Below are 21,200 nucleotides of genomic sequence, written 5' to 3'. Positions count from 1 at the left end.
TCAGAGTACATGTGACCAACATTTTCCAGTGAAACACTTCAAAATACAACAGTATTGTTGCATTGTTTGTGTTACAAATGGTGTCTGTCACACATGTATGTATACATATTTCTTTCATACATCCCAAAATAGGAAGATTCACATTGTGCAGCCAATCCAGTGAGGATGCTGTGCTCCCCATTCACTCAAAGTCACAGATCTGTAAGATAACTAGCAGTAATAGCTCATGCTCTGCCCAGAAAGAGACAGTTACTGTACATGAAATTTATGGATTCAGTCCTGACTACATATGGAAACATCATACAGGGATTTAGAAACTATAAAAGTAACTATATCTATATAGGAAATGAAGTGTTTAAATTGACTGTTATACTAGACTGATTAAAATTTGCATATGTAAAGGAGGCTTATTTTTAACTAGTAAGCCACAGTCCTTATAAAAGGCTGCTGTGGTAATCACAAAACATTACAAACACTTTGCATGCACAATGTGTATATTTAGCTGTGGTGTAAATCATGGCAACACAGCCCACTATGCTGAAATGGCATATTCCTACCATGGTTATACCCAATTACAGACTTCTAAATGAGCCACATTCCTGACTTTTGACTCTAGTGACTCGAGGACCTTCCTGTGTGTATGCATATCACAGGATACCCAAATCACCTGCTTCAGTACATGAGAACTAGCAAGCATCCACTGGCACCCCACTTCTACTCACACTGCAGCAGAGACTTCTGTCTTCAGATTCCCAGTCTATTTGTTTTGACCACAAACTCTGTTTAGTAAGCTTTCTGTAGTATGATTGTGGTATCTCAAAACAACAGGAGAGCCACTAGTGGAAACAAAGAACCCTTTCTAGCAGGGGAAAAAATGAATAAAGAGTAAAACCTCTCTAGAGGTCAACAGTCCTTGTGACAATACTAACTGCTTCTGTCAGTACTTTCCTTAAAACATTCTCATTTGAACTGGAGTTTTCAAAGATGCCCCTGGCAATTTTTAGAATGAAGAGCTAAAACAGAACTGGTCCATTAGTGATATAAAAAAGAAAAGCAGAAAGGAGAGTCTGAACTTACTCACTGCAATGCAACTGACTGGTTCTTGTCCTCACTGTTTAATCCTGCTGCATTCCCACTCCTACAGCACACTGGGGCCTCACTACACAATGTACAGCATCCCCAGCACGCAGCTGCCGCTGCTGCTGTGAATGGACAGTGCCACTGGCACTTCAGGTACAAGTGATCAAGAATATGGGGACTCCATAATTTCTACTCCATCACCATGTCATGTATCAGATTTTCAGATGGTGCCAAGCTTACTCCTCCTGCCCACTGCTCTGTTTGAAGGTCATGACCATCCAATTCCAAAGGTGCTAACCTTGGCACTAGGAAAAAAACCTAAATTAAGACCAAGTATCCATGACATTCCAGACAGTACTCAGAGTACCTGCAACTCTGTCTAGGGTTGTGATCTCTGCTTGTAAGATGCTTCTTCCTGAGGTTTGTAAAGCCTGGTAAAAATTACCAAAACCCCTCTAATTCACTGCTCCTGAAAAGCCTTGCCTGTAATATATCAAGGAACCAAAACAAGCCTTCAACAGCACTTAAAGCCATAATGGCAAGCTCAAACCTACTATGCTTTTTGACATTATGCATCCTCTTACTAAAGCAAAGTCCTGTATACACACAAGACAATTCATTATTAATGCACACTTGGTACAGTGCAGCAGAGACTGGGCTGTGAAGAGCACAGCTGGAGGCTTTACTGCATCTTAAACTCCATTCCCTTGAGGTACCTCCTTCAGCCTCCACTTACCCTTCTCTCACACTGACCTGTATATCCCACACAAGCTGCCAGTCCTTCTCCTGCTCAGATTTCAAACCCATCACCTCCTAAAGAAGGTAGGGGCTGAAAGTTTAATCTATTCTTTTCTCAGGTCTCAGGTATTTCCTAATCTTCATGACAAGAGCTGCTATGAACGATGGTTTTAAGAACATAGTTTGTTGAATTATTTGTTTTTCAACTACTTTGGAAGACTTTGAGTGGGTTTGTTCAGTTTCTAAGGGGATGTCTGTGAACAAATCTAACATTCAGTTTTGTCCTAATAGTTATGAAAGTAAAAGGGAGCTGAACAACAACAACAAAAAAAATTAAACCTCTCAGTTTGATCTTGTTCTGCAATTAAATCAGCCTTTTAGGCAAAACAAGATGCATACAGTCAATTCATAAAGCGTTGCTGCAGAAAATGCTTGGATTTCAGTTTCAGTTGATGGATATGTTGTGATCCACGAAGAAAGCTGCTGGGGGAAGAAAGAAAAATAAAGAAACAGGGAGGGCAGGATAAACAAACATCTTATCTGCAGAAACACTCCTGTTTATGAAGCAAGTCTTACACATCTGTAATTTCATTTAGACACCAGATAACATTTTTCAAGCTAGTTGATTCTGACAGGCAAAACATTTCTTCTGAGTTTATACAGAGAGATCCTTTTCCAGCCCCTCAAGTGCTTTCTGAGCAACAACCAGTAATCCATTTTCTAAGTTTGTCCAAATACAAAGTTTGCCAGCAAAAGCAAAACTTTACAATACAAAGATCATTTAATTCAATAAAGACTAATGATCTGAAATGGACACAATCTCAGAGTAGGCAGGTAAAAATGCAAGGTTAGCAGTGCTTACTTAAATTAATTTGCAACTGACTGTTTAATACCTTGGGCACTGACTTACAGGAAAAGAGCTAGGAAAGATTCCAAGAAATGGCCTACTTCATCTTCCAGACCCAACTCCATCTGACTGCCTATGAAAGGCAAAAAACTAATTTTTAGAACAAAACAGCCTGAATTTCCCATTACACTTACAAGGTAGGTGGTTAGGGGAAAAAGAAAACTGCTCAGAGAAAAGAGGGTGATTTTATCTGCCAACTTCCACTAGAAACTACAAGCAACCAGTAAAGCAACTCTGACACTGAAACAATAAAGACATGGAAATCCAACAGTAACTTTTTCCCTAGAAATTTCACTGTGTTTTGCTTAACATTTATTCAATAGAGGTGTCTAACAGACAATTCAATAGGACCTCATTCAATACATAATATCAGTCAAAGAGCACTAGGTTCTTATCATAGGATGCTCTAAAGAACTCCTGTGATAGTAAGGCATGTTTTTTATGATGTATTAGATGAATAAAGATCATACACCATGAACAACTCTTGCTTTGGAAACAAAAGCATCTAATAAAGTGGCCCTCCAAGAATAGAAACAAAAGGAGGGGGAAGGGAGAAGAAATCTTTTTATCTTTCAGCTGACAAGCCGAAGTTTTCCTTTTTGGATATTTTCCACAATGTGCATCCTCTAAAATGTGCCTTGATATCTGGCATACAATCATCTTAACATCCTGCAGAGCATAAACAGATTGTGTTCCTCAAATACCGTTTTTAAAAATCTATTTGTGCATACATACAATAAGATTACACAAAAAAACCGTTAAAACACTTCAAACAACTTAATCTGTTTTGCTCCTATTAAGATTCCTTTATATAAAAATGATATGCACCCCAATTATTTGCTTCAGAATTAATAAATTTAATCTTAATTTAAATCTCTGCACTGATTATAATATATACTAGTTTCTTTCTACCCTCCATGCCTTTCTCCACCCATCCAGAAGAGCTAAATAAATCAAATGTCACGTCAAAAAAAAAACCCTACCTACCTACAGAAACCTGACAGTAAAAATCTCCATTAGTCACCCACTGGTCTGATCTTAATCAGTCTTTCTCTCCCAGCCTGCACAGATCACCAATCTCTCCTCCACCCAGCTCAGTGCCAGGACAACTCAGCCAGCTCCAGGCATGGCCCTGCTCTCATCCCATCCCATGGAACCTGAAGAATAAGCAAATCTCAGACAAAATAAATCATTGCTGCTTGCAAAGCCAAAGGAAGTCAGACTGCTTGGCAGACCACAGCACTTAACCCAGACCTTCCCAGTGCAGCTGCTTTCACTTCAGCACAGAAACAAATACAAAGCCATTCACCCCCAGAAATCTTCCTAAAACTGAACAGCATGCACCCCACAAGGAAGCACACCCCATGGATCACCAGCCATTTCAGGTTGGTACATGTCCTGTTTTGGAAACAAGCAAGCCACAAGGCTGTATGTTTACTATCAAAACAGATTATTAAGGTAAATGTAAGGGAGAGAACACATCTTTTGCCAGATTTTTAAAGAATATCTTTATATCTTTATATCTTCCACAGAGAGGAAAAAACTACAAAAAAAAAAAATCAAGTCTGAAAAAGTTATCAAGGACAACCGTGTGGTTCCAGTATGGCGGGTGTAGACACTCAAAAGTGTCCATAAGCTGGTCATTCCAAAGGACAAAAAACAACTCCTAAAAGCTCTGATGTTAGTAGCACAGGTCAAAGCTGGAAATTTCCACTTTTATTGGAGCTCCTGTTACTGATTGACAGCAAGTACCAGCACCAGTCTTCACAGATGGTCAGCCAGCAGCAATGCTCAAGAAAGCTGGCATGCTCCAGAGAGTGAAGTGCTGTAGTGACAATCCAGGGTATGTCTATTTTTTTCCCAATACTGCCATTAGCTTAAAAACCAAGTCACTACCTCTGTTTCATCATTTGTAATGTGGAGGGGAGGATTTGTAGTAAAGTTGTTCTGGAATTTTAAAGACACTGCACTTTCTGACGAGTTCTTAGATTAAGTAAAACATGTTAATCTCCCCTCCCCAATTTTCTGACTTAGGGAATTTTAAATATCTCATCTAACAGCTTTTCTGTTTATTTAGGGGGTGGGAATAATCCCTGTTTCCCTGGGTAAAACTCAAAGAGCATTTTGAGGTGTCAGAAAGTTTTGTTTGCCTAAATTTAAGACTACAGTGTTCTCACACAACTTAACAAACTTTCCATTTTCAAAAGCAAAAGTATCCCCATCTTTTGTGTTTACTTAGCAAAAGAGGTTATAATGTATTTAGCACTTGGTTGCTATGACAAGAATTTAATAAAATCTTTTCCATAGGAAAAGGATTCTGGAAAGCCATTTTGCTTGCTTTAGACATCTATTTGATTCTCTCCCTTACAACCTTAGTTACTGCAAGCTCTCAAAGAACAGCCTTAGGCAGAAGGCAAAATGAAGTCTTTCCCTTCAGATGATTCCTTTAACTTTGCCAGAAGTTCACTTAATAGGCTCATTCAGGCAGAGCAGCACCACAGAACTATTTTGTCACAAATACCAACTTGAATTTTAACACACTCCCATCGTGCTCCTCCTGCTTTCTTCTGCTGACAGTGCCAGATACTCTCTCCTACTGTGGTGTTCATTCATCACCCCAAACGGCTCCTACACATGCCAGGAATTCTTCTGAAAGTAGCACAACGAGACATTCTCCCTGCACTGAAGCCCTGGCAAGGGAGGGATGGTCCTGCCCTGTCACCTCCAGACAGTGCTGGCTCCCAGCTGCTCTCCCCACTTAATGCCAGCCCACCACTCCCCTCCACATCAGCCGAGTGAAACTCCAAGAAAAAGGGAACTGCAGTTACACAGCAAGGGAGGATGCTACAGAGAAGCTGAACAGGAGTCACACCATAGCAAACTTCTTTTATTTTGATGAGGACAATAAGCTCATCAAGCTGGCTGAAGTATCTCAAGTTTCTCCAAAGCTTTGATAAACTTTTCACTCCCTGCCTCAACTGAGCACTCTTCATAAAACTCAAATTCCATGAAAAAAGAGGAAGGCTCTTTAAAATTAATATTTAATTAACATAGGGAAACAAAATGCAAGAACTGAGAACAATCCCAAAGGCAACAACAGAGTACATGGACAGCTCTGGGGGATGTGTGCTGCTCCATACAGTGGTTGCTCCACACCCACTTTCTCAGATCACCTATGTAACAAAATTTCCTGATAACAGAAAGCAGCTTTAGTATTGATTAAACTGACTGAAAAAAAGAAAGAAATGTAGTGCTCAGTGACTCAAATGGCAATAAACATCTGCAAGGAAGCAATAAAACAGTAGGTGAAAATCAATGGTCATTTACAGCAAAACCCACAGGAAGTGTGCCACACATCATGCAGCAGTAATGTAGCTGGAACGCACCTCCAGGAAAAAAACCCTCGAGGAGTGCTATCTTAGTACTTCTTATATGAGAAGTACCAAAGATACCAAATTAAATTCTTTCAAGAATTACATTCAGATAAAAGTGAAATGCAGATAAAAATCAATCGTTTAGACATATGGTTTGCCAAAGATGTAAAAAGATACAAAGAGCCAATATGAAAATTCATCATGGCAGGGCCACGGAGAACACAGTGACAGGCAGTCTTTCAGTTTTGGTGATTTGGTTGGTTTGTTTTGGTTTCAGGGGCTTGTTTATTTTTTTTTTTCTCAGAAGGAATCTACATAGCAAACTGTTAGAAGGCTGTACACATGTGGGCAGACTCTTGAAGGATACCTGCAGGCATTCCCTTTTTTTCCCCCACCCCTCATTCTTGAGCATCCAGGCCTGGCCCCTACAGAAATCAAGAAAGGTGAGTGCAACAGTACTGAGGCAAAAAGCACAGCAAACCTGCCATGGCTGAACACTATTTGAGGAAAAGGAGACTTGTTTCAAAGCCTGTAGCTGAAAGAAGCACCTTTAAGCCACTTCTGTTAGCAGAAGAAAGTGGCTCTCTCCCTCTGCTCACCTGATTCTGGCCCCAGGAACTGCCCCCATTCTTGCACAAAGCCATTTGTTGCAGCTACACAGGGACCAGATCTGGGTAACTATGTAGGTTAAGGGTAAAATAACCAGCAAAAATACCAATAGATGAATAAATTTTTCAAAATTGGATCACTTCCCCATTAGATCCCACTTGGCTGTGCTAGCATGATGTCAACACAAAAGAAGGCAGCCTTTTGTAAGCAGAGGCAAGAGTGCTCCTCCAAGCAGGCACTGGAGATGGAAGGGTTTGTCAAGCAACAGCCTCTGTTATGTTACTTGAGACCAGTAAAAAGAGGATGCCAGAAAGCCAAGCCAGGCACACACCACACCATGCCCAGATTCTTCCCACTTATCCAGAAAAGACGCTTTGATGATAGGAAATTTTCATAAACATTGGTACTCCAAGGGCTGGAAGATGGGCAGCTTCCCCCGCTGCAAAAAGGAAACAGTGACTTTGTTCTTTCCTCTCCAATAGCAGCAGAGAGAAGAAAGTGTTGTTTTCTCCATAAAAAGGATCTTAATGTTGAGTAAGTTGACACAACTCAGTAAGTGAAGTCACCTGTCAGTGTCTGCTGACCAAAATGGTTGGGGGGATCCAAAAGTGGCTATGGTTGAGAAGTCAGTGACCAAAGTTAAGCCAAAAATTCAACAGTTTTCTTATTTAAATGATCAATAATAGAGATATCTTAGAGAGGGAGGGGACTTGGATCAGGTACTTTAAAGTACCTGTCTTTGCATTAGCCTTTGCTTTTCTTAAGAAAGTTACTTTGCAAATTACTATTTAAATATCAAGGTGCTCTGCATCACTGCACCAACCTCTATGACATTAAACTATCAATTTAATACAGCTGTAAACAAAAGTAGTTTAAAAAATAAAAACACAAACAAAAAATCCACACTTTATACCATTAATAGAAAAGGCCAAGGTTTTTTCTTTTAAAGACAGACACTAAATGGAAGCCAAACTGATGGCTTTAAATGCTAACTTTCATAATAACACCAAAATTATCCAAATGTCACCACATATTTCTCAAGGATTCTGGAGATCACAGTATAAGAGATGCTGTGCACAGGCCTACAAACAGGTTGAAAACATATCTATTCAGGAACAAATTTAGAGCAAAAAGCACAGCAATGTGAGTGAAAAAAGCTTTTATTTAAAGTATTTCAGAGTAATTGCTAAAAAACAAATCTCAACCAACCAACTGTGTATCTCATTTCTGTGTTTGCATTCATTGTTCTCAGACAACTTGCAACCTATTTTGCATATTGAGCAATTTAATGGCTTTTCTGAACAGGCTTCCTATGAACTGGCATGCAGCACAGAAGAAGCGTCCAAGTTCACTTAAAATACTGTTACATGGATTAAAGTTCTGAAAAGAAACACAGACACGCTGTCATGGAGGAATAAAAAGGGAATCTGTAGTTTCAGTCTTTTGAATAATGGCTGATATTGTCTCACACAACAGCTATTTTGTAAGTGAGAATCATGATCAATCTACCCCCAGAACAGGTGTCTGCATCATCTTCTGTACAAAATAATATGGCACCACCTTTTTAATACTGCAGTGAAAAGACCACTAACCACAGGTATAAAGATGACATGACAGGAGAGCTTGTCTGCGTGGGACAGTCACATGGCAGGCATGTACAAATGCAACTTCTAACAAGCATATACCTCAAAATGAGAATTTGACATGGTCTGATATTTTTCAGCAGCCATATCATTACATTAGTGCAGTCAGTCCTCAATTACACTCATAAGAGATAAAGTGTGTATTAATTACTACTTCTTAAAACTCCTCTGTGGGTTTTATATCAAATATTATTTACGGATTTATTTTTGCCTGAATAGTTTATATTTTTTCATTTTCACTTCAGCTGAAACTTTTAACCTGCTATCAAAATGTATATGGCTGGAAGGGGAAGAAGCAATTACTTCAGGGAAAATGAAGAAGAAAAAATTAAACCTCGCCCTCTGTCAGTGTGATGGAAGATGGAAAGACACAAGGGGCTCTGCTCTATCTCCATGTTCTCTGGACTCTGAAAGTCCATGAGGTCTCACCGCACTTGAGGCAGTAGCTTAACTAGAACAATAAGCTGAGGAAACCTGGAAGTTACAGTGCTCCTGAATGTAACCCTGTGAGGCAGGCAGCCCTTCTGCTCCCTGCAGCAGCACCTAGGCTGCAGCACACCGGAGGCTGAGCGCTGCCTCCTCCTGCACAAGAGCAGGGGGCTGCTGGGGACAAGCAGGCCAGGAGCTGTCTTCAGCCTCCTGGTATTTTCAAGGACAACAAGCTCCTACCAAATCCAGCCAGCCCAAGCCTGATGAGGGAGGTGCTCTGTGACACTGTGTCCTGCTGCCTGCCATTATGCCCACCAGTCCGTTCCCTTCTGGGCTGGGAAGGAAAGCTTCCGGGCATGCTGGGTCCTACCCCTGCTATGGCAGGTGGGGAGGCAGCTGCTGGCCTGGCCTCCCCTCCCCTCTGGGGCTCTGGCACTTCTCCCTGGAGCCACAGTGCTTTGGACCTGCTCCCACCACTCGTGCCTGGACAGCTCAGCTCCTACAAGCAGCTTTCACTGTTCTGTAACACCTAACAGTATGGTTCCTCACATGCATAAAATTGCTCAAATGCATCTGTCCATGGGACCAGTCATATGCTGTAGTTTTGGACTGCCAAAAAAAAAAAAAAAAGGGAAAAAAATAGATTTGTCAGTATTTGTAACAACAAATAAATCCTTCTTAGCCTCACACAAGCAGAACTTCAACATGCAGCACCTGCTGTGGTCCAGGTGGAAAGAGAAGCATCCTCTTTTTAACATTTAATTCCCTAACAGACAGTGAACATACAGATAAATCTTCTGCTTGAGGCGATTTGACTTTTAAAGATTGTCTGATTGAAACATGTGATTGACACCTTCAAGCCATTTATTTCTAGAAGCAGTACTGAAAGTCAAAATCCATTACAGAAATGCACTGTTATGCCAAAACCATAATATAATTTAAACTAAGCTTACCAGTGATTGGCTAGCTGTTAAGCTTACACCTACTGAAATAAAAATAGCCAGTCCAGAAAAATAGTGGCAAAAGTCTGAAGTTATTAGCAGTATATTAAGTGTTATACAAGACAAGTTCTCTGTGCCAGAAACTGCTGTGTCACAGGAAAATACTCAATGTATTAAGACATCCAGAGAGCTGATTTATGGCTTATTTACATTACAAAGGTTTTCCAGCATAAGGACAATTATCTCCCTCCTCCCCCAATTCCTAACCACTCCTGCTACCTTCCTTGGGATGTTCTCTCACATAAATCAATAGGAGAAATCCCACAGATATCGGTGGAATAACATGAGAGACTTAGAGCATAGGTAACATACATCTTCAAATTTCAGATGATCCTAGGAAACACTCCTTGCTCAGACTACAGAGTAGGACAGAAAAAAACACCAAAAACCTACACTTACAAGTCACCTCCACATAATCAGATTGGCAGGCGCAGGGTGGGGTGGAAGAAATCCCTTCCAAACACAGTCTGGAAGCTGGATTAACACTGAGGGCATGAGAGTTTACCATGGGGAGCTTAAGGCCACCAGGAATATGCACACAGCCTCTTCAAAGCCCCAGAGCAGAGGCAAAAAGCTTCAATTCCTTGGGGAGGCAAGAGCAGGGACACCAATGCCTAAAGGTATACAGCAAAAACTACAGAACGTGCATCTAGTACTTCAGATACAGAACAAGCAGACAGGTATCCAGTGTACCCACAGAGGACCCACAGTATTTCCTCTCTTACCAACAGAATTCCCTTAGCTATATGGTGCTTTCCAATCTCTCAGACAGAGGGGGAAAACTGCCTCTTTCCAAAAGCATGTTCCTGCAGGTATCATTCATACCTTTCCCCTTAAACATGCAGCACACTTACCAGAAAAAAAAAGGGTAATGTAGCATGGCAAAATGTAGCATGGCACATGGCAAAATCATACAGACAAAAGCCTCAGTGACCACAGATACAAAGGCAGGCAATTTTATTTGTGAGCCAGAAACACTTTCCCTGAGGGTGCATGTCTATCTTCTTTTCAACCTGTGTTTTCTTCAATCCAGCAAACTCTAATATAGCTCACAATGCCAACTGTTCTCCTTAAAATACTGTACAGCCCACTCCCTACTACCCGTGGTACAAAGCACAGGAGAGCTGACCAGGACTGCTGACAAAAGGAGGTAAGACCGTTGCTATTTCTCAAGGCATAAGCAGAAGGCAATTAACAGCACCACTAAAAAGTCAATACCATCAGACATCTCTTTAGGTGGCTGCTTCTGGAAGGTGCCTTCATGCTGCAGCAGCTCAGTGATGGCAGCTCTGTCATCCATAAGAGACATGGCAAAACTAGAAAGGAGAAGTTGACCAACTCCTTTCAGTAGCATCTTACACAGCATCACTTTAAAATCGACCATGCAACCACACTTCTGCCAAGTATTACGCTACATTTCCACCAGTGTTTAAGCTAGACTTAATTTTAAAACAGTTCACTGGGTTTAAGCAGAACTTTATGCAATAGACACATAAAGCACCTAAGAACAGAAGAGAACACCTGGGAAGCTGAAAGGACAAGACCGTATCTGCAGACGCTACAGAAACAGTGCAATCTAAAAAGGTAATTCTATCAGATACAGTAAGAAGTCTGTATCTCATCTATCCAGAAAGCACCTTGTAAAGCCTACAAATTTAATAATTTTTAATACATGTCTTTAAATCCCTCCAAGAGCAAAAAGGTAAATGGCATGGCCCACCGGGAATGTCCAGCACAGCCCTCAGTGCCTGGCATTCCCAGCTGTAGGCTGCAGGGAAGGGAAGTAGAAGGAAGAAAAATTACATTGCAACTATGTTGACAGCCACTCTTATCCAAACTGCACAGATGTCTACATCAAAAGGTCCATCCTGTAACTACTTATGATCTATAAAGAAGGCTAAATAAGTTTCTTTTTAAAGGCTGATAAGAGACACCCAAAGGTCCCTTTGGAAAAGCAAATTTAAGGTCATTGCACGCTTCTGTCTAACAATCCAACCTTACAAGAATCTTGCAAGGTGAAAAATTGTGATATTACTGGTGTGGCACAGTACATTTGGAGATTAACTAAACTCTTTTCTCTGCCTAGTCTGCTCTCAAAGAAATCAAGAAAAACACAAAACTCCACCTTTCTTCTCTGTCCTAAAAAAGCCTCTTCATACAGAGGCCACACTGTTACCCAAGCCTTACTTCACATGCAGGGGGAAGTGAATGGGTGAGGAGGTTAACCACACTTCCTGTCTTACACAAGCTTTGTATCTCCATAAACAGCATTTCTGGTACTGGAAAGTTTTAAAGAAGACTGAGGAAAGCATCAGGGCCCCATTAAATACTTTCACTAATTCTGTTACCAGTAAAAAAATTTTTCTTCAATCCTAAATGAGGATCCTACTCTTGAGGATGAAAGCACTGGAAAGAACCAAGACTGCAGAAACCACTATCTTGTTTATGTTTCCCAGAGGAAGCACTCACATTGGGAATAATTCCGTGATTTAAAGACTAAACAGAAAATGGTGATTCATGCCCTTTTGCTGAATTCTATCCTGCACCACAGAATTACAAGACTGCTAACACAGAAACCTCGGAATCCAGAAAGCAACACCCATGTGAGATGAGGAAACAGTTCCCAAGATAAACAGCTGTTCAACTTTTCCCAGGCAACACTTCAGAAAAAGCAGGTTCAATTTCCCTCCCAACTCTCATTCTCCAGATTTACACCTATGACAAAAAGAAAAATTTATATATATATGTATATATACATATATACACTAAAAAGTTTGTAAACAATGAATAGCAAGTGTCTCTCAAGCATCTGAAGGACCTGACCAATCTCCAAAAGCTCCACCCAACAGGTCCCAGGGATGCTGTCAGCAAAATTCTAGACATTTTTCAACATCTTGCACTACAACACTTTCAAAGGGCAGCTAAAATACTGACCTACAGCACAGAAGATAGAAAGTTTGCTAAAAACACTGAAACTGCTCAAGCATGAATACCTGGCAGGTAAGTCATAGCACTGTATGTTTCAGAAAATATTTTATGGGTTTTTTTCAGCTATCCACTATAGCAAATCAACTATCCTGCACATACATACACCCTAAATAACAGAGCAAATAATAACAACTGCACCCCAGAAATCTGAAGTAGTGATATATTCATCCTTTTTTTACAAAATAGAATGCCTCAGGCATACGTGATATTGCCTGAAACAATATGAATAAAAAGCAATACTGTTATTCAGTTTCAGTAACTCAATTATGAGGTAATGTTTATATATCTGGAAGCAGAGTTAAGATATTTTCATTGTACAGATGAACTGAAATGATGTATTGTTTCCTAGAGCCATTTAAAAAAGATTTAAGCATCTCCAGGATCTTGGCTTGACTATTCTTCACACCCAAGATAAACCTCCATGATGGTTTAAAAACAATGTGTGGAAAACTTTTCCTCCTGAAAGCAAAAAATAAAATATGGGTGCTACAGGAAGCCTGAATAAACATCAACACATTGGCTCAGCAGAATTAGAACAATTGCAAGGAGGCAGCTGTTGGAGGAATAGTGAGTTGAAGAGCACCCAACACTTGAAATCTGTTACGTAAATATAATGAGTCTGGCCAACAAGAACAACATCTAACAGAAAAACTTATGAAAACGTCTCACACACATGAGATCCCCTCAAGGAAGTAACTTTGTGCATGCATATATATATATATATATATATCTTATCTAGGTTTTACTCTTTTATGGCCACCACTGATGAATGACCCTTTTCCACACAGTCCCTCTGTGCTTACTGCATTTTTATTTCATCATCCTACTGTGTCTTAATAGCCACAAGAATAAAAAATATGAAAGGCACAATTACTAAATATGGGAATAAAACAGAAGACAGGAAAAGTCTAAATGAGATGCTTATAAATCTGACAGCTTGCAATATGCAAAAGACTGACCAAGGGAATGACCACAGCGTGTCAGACCAAGGGTCTGCACAAGCCAACATCCTGCCAAGAGCAAGGATCAGGGAAAAACCATAACAACATGACAATTACACATAATGCCTTCCCCAGCTAAGCTTTCCAGAATCTAGCTGTTTACAGCTCAGTAGTTATGTATCAATGATTCCTACTGTTGGAATTGTTGTAAATACTTAAAAGAAAAGTTATGGTTAGGTCATAACCAGCTATGGGACTCAAAAGCTGTACATCATTTGTTGTATGGTTTTATTTAAATATTAAAAATAATTAGAAGGGGAAAAAAGTTGTAAATTGGAGTTGGGAACAAGTAAACAGCAACTGCAGTAAACACTTATATTTATCTTCTTTAAATCTTGGGTTTAATGTACAAACCTTCATCTGTATGGATGTAAATTTAGGTATCTAAGCCAAGAACCTAAATCAACTTAAAACATGCTGTGAATTCCTTTATTTCCCTTAGATATTGGCATCATAAGGAAAGAGGAGGTGAGCATCGAGCTATACAACTGGCTTCAGATTCTGAGAAAGTATTAAAAACCTGGAGCTAAAGGGAGTCTCTGCCTACTGGGATGGCCTTTGGAGCATGTCCTAGACATTTATGTGGTTTTCTCAACAAAATGATGGTAGCAAGACCAATGTACACTCAATAAACACAAAGGCACCCAAATCCCAGCGACAATATTTTCCCTAATACAAGTGCTTCATTTTTGGCTTCAGAAATCCAGCTCTCAGTGCTGACCAAAAAGAAACTGAAAACTAAAATTCATAATTCCCTTGGAAACTATTAAGAAATCATTCAACATAAGTATGGTTTTTACAGTTCATCTCCACACAGATTGTTCAGATTAAGTCACCACAAGTTGAAGACATAACAATTAATAAAATTAATGCAAGTATTTTGGTCAACTTGTTGAAAAGCAGCATTTTTTCAAGTAAAGCACACTTATTTATTTTCCCTAAGACAGCACAGACAGCTACTTGACAAAGGATTGTACAAAGCATAGAAAATGCTCAGCAACTTGCTGTGATGAATGCTGAGACACAGAAAATTTGAACCTGAGAGAGCCCCTTTTCTCATTCTTTCAAAAATCTATTAATACTCTTCCCTTATGATTTCTCATATCTTCTAACTGCTTGTCCAAAGATATCCAGTATCACATAATAGTACATGCAAAATATATCCAGCAGTACGCAACAGCACATGCAAACCAATTCCACTTTCAAGCAGTACATTCAGCCTTCCAAGACTACCAATTTAGATCCAAGGCAATTCTTTCCATGTGATACACAACACTCTTTCTGGTAGTTTCTTTCTAAATTAAGTTAAAAATTTGATGGCTACTCATTTTATGAGGTGAAAGTACCCCTGTACTCAAGCCTACACAATGGCCAAGGGAAAACAAAACTCTCCATTCTGTGAGAGGGAAGATGCACAGGCAGAGGGAAATAGGTTTTATCTGGGTTCATGGATACATAATCACAATAAAAAGCACCAAATGTCACAGCAGAGTCAATATACAGAGATGTGCCACTGTACACCCATTACACTGTGCCATTTATTTTTGGACTTGCTGAATAACAGCACAGATACTGCTCCATTTGGGAGCCAGTGACACAGAAGGCAACAGAAAAGCCTGAAAACATGCTTGGGAAAATAAGGCAAGAAAACTTAACTACACAGAATAGTGTTTAAGTAGGAGTAACAGTTAAATAAGGACCTATTGCATAAGAGAAATTTATGCTCATGTTACTCTTATACTTTCACTTCTTGCCGTTAAACTCCTACGAGCCGTAACATTTCATCTACACAAGGAATCTAAATCACTGTTTAAAAATTGTGAAGACATTTCTATTTTGTTTGAAAAAATAACTTTTTTTGTTTCCTGACAACCAAGGTGAAAAATAAGCTCTTTACCACAAAACACAGTGGGTAAAATTGCATTTGGTAAGAAGCAAAAATGGATGGGGAAAGTTTTATTTCAGCTTCACTTGCCACAAGGAGGAGGGAAGACCTGGGAAAACAGAGGCACTAGGACCATAACTATCTGTAGTGGAAAAATATGATGGCTGACTGTGTCTTCAACAGAGGAATTTCAAATATTTTAAAGTACAAATTTGAAAGCAATGCTAAATTTGGGGGACAGAGATGCAGACAATTTCATGTTCATTTTGATCTTGCAATTCAGGAGCTGGTTTGTCAGCACATATTTTGGGATTCTCAAACCTCCCTTCCAAGAATTGCAAGCACAACCACTCCAACACTGAGCACCACCCCTAGCTAGCTAAGAAAGAGTAAGCTGGCTAAACCATATCATCTTTGTAAGTAAAAGCAATGTTTTTTCAATAATTTTTATCATTTGGAATTTATGATTGGTGATTTTTAAGAAGTAAGTGACATTACTTTCCTAATAACTTGTCTTTGTTAATTTAGCAAGTCTCTAAAGAACTCTGAGCTCTGATGTACAAGAAGAACCAAGGCCTGCAACCTATATAAAAAAAAAAGATGCAAGCTGGGAGGGAAAGAGAGAGGTAATCTCCCCAAAGTTACACAGCAGCTAAGTGCTAAGACTACAGATTGATTTCCCATCTTTTTTCAACCTTGCTCAATGTCCTATGCTCATACAAGACATGCTGCCCCTGTGAATTTTTAAAAGAGAACATTCACAAGAGGAAAGCAGATTAAATATAATTGTCAAGGATTTTCCTGAAAGCCTCTTGAGGATTTCCACTTTTTTAGCAGACAGCACTTAGAAGAACACAAAACATTCTCAACACTAAAGCATCTTACTCAGACATCTGTCTCAAAGACTGAGTCTTCTTTAACACAAAATTTCTTGTTCCTTAGTCCAATCCCTTTAGCTACTTCTGCTTTATCCTTTATAATGCCTCCTCTGTTTTAGGTGCCACTATCCATTTCCCCTTCTCAGAATACCAAACTGCAACATTCTGCCAACATCAACATAACTGCATTTCTCCAAATAGAAAGCAAGTCACCAGACATTAACACATGACTAAAACTTCCTCCAATCTTTAGCCACCATTACATAGAACCTGAACAGCAATAAAGCAGCAGCCACTTCTCCCCACAATACTTCTAAATGTTGTGACAGGCATGTCTCTAGATCTAGCTCGTAATGCACGAAGGCTACAGTTATTTAGTACTGAGTGGAGAGAGGATACCACTCTCCTCTTCAACAGAACAGAAAACACCCTTGTGGCAAAGATGCTTTTTAAACCTATTTCCTATCCCCTCCCAAGAGTAAGTCAGCTTTGGTTCTTCTTGTACATCAGAGCTCAGAGTTCTTTAGAGACTTGCTAAATTAACAAAGACAAGTTATTAGGAAAGCAACGTCATTTATTTCTTAAAAATCACCAATCATTAATTCAAAATGATAAAAACTATTGAAAAAAAACATTGCTTTTATTTGTAAAGATAATATGGTTTAGACAGCTTACTCTTTCTTAGCTAGCCTTACCCAGTGAGATAACACTACTTAATCTGTGCTTTATGTGAAAATAAACTTCATGTTTAGACACACATATGTTTCAGATATGCTTGGTTTCATCAACGCTGTCCAGGAACTTGATGCCAGAAGCTCAAATGCAATTTGCAACTGAATAGACAAGAATAGTTTAATATTACAAATTAGAATTATAATTCAACTATCTTTTACTACTCAAAAGAAAAAAATCTCCACTTAAACATCAGGGATACAGCAAGGAAAGCACTTGCTGGATACGTACTGCAGCACGGGTTTCATTTTTATACATACTTGAAAAATCACAAAGCCTTGTCTAAAAGGCAGAATAAGGAGTTCTGTATTTTAATCAGCATTGAAATAAGCCCTGTAAGCTTACCGAGCAAAATAGCCTTGTCGCCGTTCCTTCTTCTCCTCCTTGGTCTCCATTATTTACAGTGAAATGGGCAATGTGAGCAGCCAAGCGTGATGCTCTTTTCCCCTCAGCACCTCATAACCAGGCAGAGTCTCCTGTATAGAACAGTTAAAAACAGGAAGTTCATAAATCAACATGTCAACAACACCTACGAAACCCAACAGGTTGTGGAAATACAACGGACCCAGTAACAAAGCAAAGTAAAACTTTAACCAGTGTTTGCTGTGAAGTGTCCATGTAGTATACAAGGAGACAAATCAATAAATGCACTCAGGCCAGTTTCTCAGCAGTGGAAGAGATACTTTGCAAAGCAGGTAACCCAAAGAGCAGCATCAAGTTTTAAAACTATGGAAAGATTAAACTACTGTCAAGTTTATACCAAAACATCTTCCAGGTCTGATGTGTTTCCTAGACAGGCAGATCAAAAGAAGCTTTGGAAATATACAGTCTGAACAGAATAACCAGTAAGACACATAATGCTTACTTGGAATTTAAATTTTAAATTACTAAAAATACTGTAAGATCGTGAGAGATCTGAAAGTTTTAAAAACAATGTAAAAGAAAAAAGAATTATCTACATTCTGTACAAGGTTTGACTTTGTATTTGTGACCAATACACAAGCTCAAACAACCATACAGAGAGAAACAAGAAGGACCTCTGGCTCTCCCAATGAAGTGTAATCACCTTGAAATAGGTAGGAGTAGGGAAGGTTATCTAGGTTATCTGAGAAGTTAAAGAAAAAAAAAAAAAGGAGACCAGTAGCACTGGTTTTTGACATGAAAATCACCCCTCTTGGCAGAATGCTGTACCAAGGCCCTTGGAAAACAGAAGCTGAGAATTTCCAAACTGCTTTATAATTACTGTAATTAACAACAAGCCACATAAACTGCTGTCCAAGATCCCTGCCAAGATGTTTTATCATTTTCCTCCCCTCAACATATGTTTAACCTACCCTGATGGCTTGTGCACATGCATGAAGTAAGTTAAGTTTAGAGTTTTTATCAGTAATTCAAAATAAACTCAAGCCCAAAGTTACTACTAAACATTTTAGTCTAATGGGCTGTATAACAAAGAGATGGAAGCCACATAAATTATGATTCATAGCAAAAGAAAGAAAAAATCCTCTGGGACCTAATCAGTTTCCATTATTTTCCCCTGCATTAAAAGATCACAAGCTACAAACTGCCAGATGTCAACAAAAGAGATGATGCAGCAAAGACAGACTAATCTACATGAAAAGCCCAAGAACAAATCATGCTAGAAATACTTGCCACAATTTTCTCTCCTTATTGATGGATGATTAGTCCATAGCATATGAAGCCCATTGCTTCAAAATGCACTTTTTCTAACTCATTAGTTTTGAATTCATCCAGTGCATCAGAAAGAATCAAATTGCTCTCATTTTCACACATCAGGCAGTCTTACAATAATGGGTACTCTTTAAATGGCAAATATGTGACATCTTTAGCTTTATGAAGAGAATACTATTTTACCTCTGCAAGGTAACACATGATGCAGGACACAGCTGGACACCAAAACCTACATGACAGAAGCATAACAGAGCATTAGAACAAACTGGCCTGCTCAGATGTTCAGTCTGTATGAAGACACCACATACTTCCTGAGAATTCTGATGCATCTCTATCTTCCCTGTTGGGAAAGGCTGTTAGATCTTCAGAGGATCAGAACTGGTGGCTTCATCAGCACTTCCTTTATGTCTTTCAAAGTGTACAACTACAAACTCTACAGTGAATTACAAAAAGAATTCAAAGAAAGAGGAACCACTTTTCCCCCTTCACCTGCTTTGCCTTCACTACACTGTGATGTGCCAGGAGGGCACTGACTGCCAGAGGTGAGTCTCACACTGACACCAAGAACTATCAAATAACCCCAAAGCATCAATATAGAGTTAAACCCATCACCACAAGGACAGCAGGAACCATGGGAATGGGAAGAGCTAAGAGTCCCTCACCTCACTGAAACGAGATCAGCTGGGATGAACAGAGTCAAGAGAGACCTGTCCTCACTGCCTAATTCCATGCAAGGGTCAGTGGTATGCTCTTTCCATTCACTCTCTTCCTCTCCCATGATGTGACATCCCCAGCCAGAGAAGTAACTGCCCAGCTCCAGGCTGGCAGACGAAGAGAGCACTACTGTCCAGGGAGGCAGGAGGAGAAACCCCTGCCTGTCCACAGCCCTGTCAGGCCCAGTGCCAGAGCAGCCACCCCCTGCTTCAGCAAAAAGGGGCACAAAAAAGGACAGAGGAGGTTACGCCTGGACCTAAACACGAATGCTGCAGGAGGTGCCAGCACCAAAGCAGCGAGGCACTGCTCAGCTCGCCACGTGTGAGGTTTGCTGCTTGCTTTCATCAGTGCCAAACAAAGCCAGCAATGCCAACATGGGTATGGAGCCTGTTCTTCTCATAACAAATAAATCCAGCTCCAAGTCCTTTCACATGGTGAGGAGGAATAAATCAAGAATTCAAAAAAATTAAATAATTGTATTCATAACAGATGGGCACTCAGAAAAATTGGAATGCTATCCATAGACCAGGCACAGCAAAGGCATTCAGGCATTTTTTTTTTCTTTCGCTAATAAAAATACACAACAATACAATATCCAGTCACTAATTAAACTTTTATAAGAGCATAATTCAATGTCAGATCCCACTCTATTGACCTAAAACTTACTTAGCTCACCTTCTCAGAAGAAACAACAGTGTTGTTCTAGAAAGGCATATTAAAGTCTGAAAATTATACTTTGAAAACATAGTACTAGAAATAGCAAAATGATTAGGAATGCTGACTTCTTAACTTCTGAGTTTACTTGTGTTGTTGGGAATCTTGCACTAGTTGCCTTAAAGGACAAAAAAAGAAAACCTGACAGCTAGGAGGAACACAGCACAGCTTGCAGCAATTGCTACAGAAAACTAGTATTTAGTATTTCTGAGAAGTCCTTTTCAATTTTAGTTTTTTAAGCAGTAACAGCACAAAAATGTGACAAAAATGTGACAAAAGCCACATTTACTTTATAGGATGTCACTGACAATTTAAAATTACATCAAAAAAGGCAAACCTACTCCATATTTCTCCCCTATTTGTCATTTGATATTTTACAAGAAAAAAAATCCAAGGTATTCTTTATCACCTGCTTAAAATGTTATTAAGGCTACATGATTAAAATGAATCTTGGCTTCCTGGCAGCTCCTTTCTGGTACAGATGAATATTGAATCAGCAGACTATTAAAACCACACATATTTGGGGGATATTTATATGCTGAGAAACAGACAACTTACTCATACATCATGAATTCAGTCCAAACTCAAAGGATGACAAAGCTGATTTTATATAAATTTCAGGCTCAGTTTAACCTTTTCTACACACTGAAACAGAAGTAGACTGTGAAAAGCTTCTATTCCATGTCCACAGCAGTGCTAATTCTTTAATTAGGCATTTTCAAGGCAAACTAAACAATGCATTTCAGTAAGGACCCTGCTAAAAATTTACCACTCTCCAAATTTAGCCAGTGTCAGCACCTGATAATTATATAAAG

The 21,200-nt window shown here is 39.4% G+C and overlaps 1 protein-coding gene across 2 annotated transcripts in view; it reads right to left on the bottom strand.

Annotated features, from left to right (window-relative positions):
• NCOA7 (nuclear receptor coactivator 7) overlaps nucleotides 1-17,743 on the bottom strand; it is a 60,124-nt gene extending 42,381 nt beyond the window's left edge. For both annotated transcript variants that reach the window (XM_041470084.1, XM_041470085.1), the window contains exon 1: nucleotides 17,611-17,743. In XM_041470084.1, the coding sequence (XP_041326018.1) occupies nucleotides 17,611-17,660 (50 nt within the window). In that variant the 5' untranslated portion in view covers nucleotides 17,661-17,743. The remainder of the gene's footprint in view (nucleotides 1-17,610) is intronic.
• Between the last annotated feature and the right edge of the window lie 3,457 nt (nucleotides 17,744-21,200).

Source organism: Pyrgilauda ruficollis, unplaced genomic scaffold (assembly GCF_017590135.1).
Source record: "Pyrgilauda ruficollis isolate IOZ18807 unplaced genomic scaffold, ASM1759013v1 scaffold24, whole genome shotgun sequence".
Taxonomy (NCBI): Eukaryota; Metazoa; Chordata; class Aves; order Passeriformes; family Passeridae; genus Pyrgilauda; species Pyrgilauda ruficollis.
Note: the sequence above shows the minus strand (reverse complement) of the source record. Positions and strands in the feature narration are given on the sequence as shown.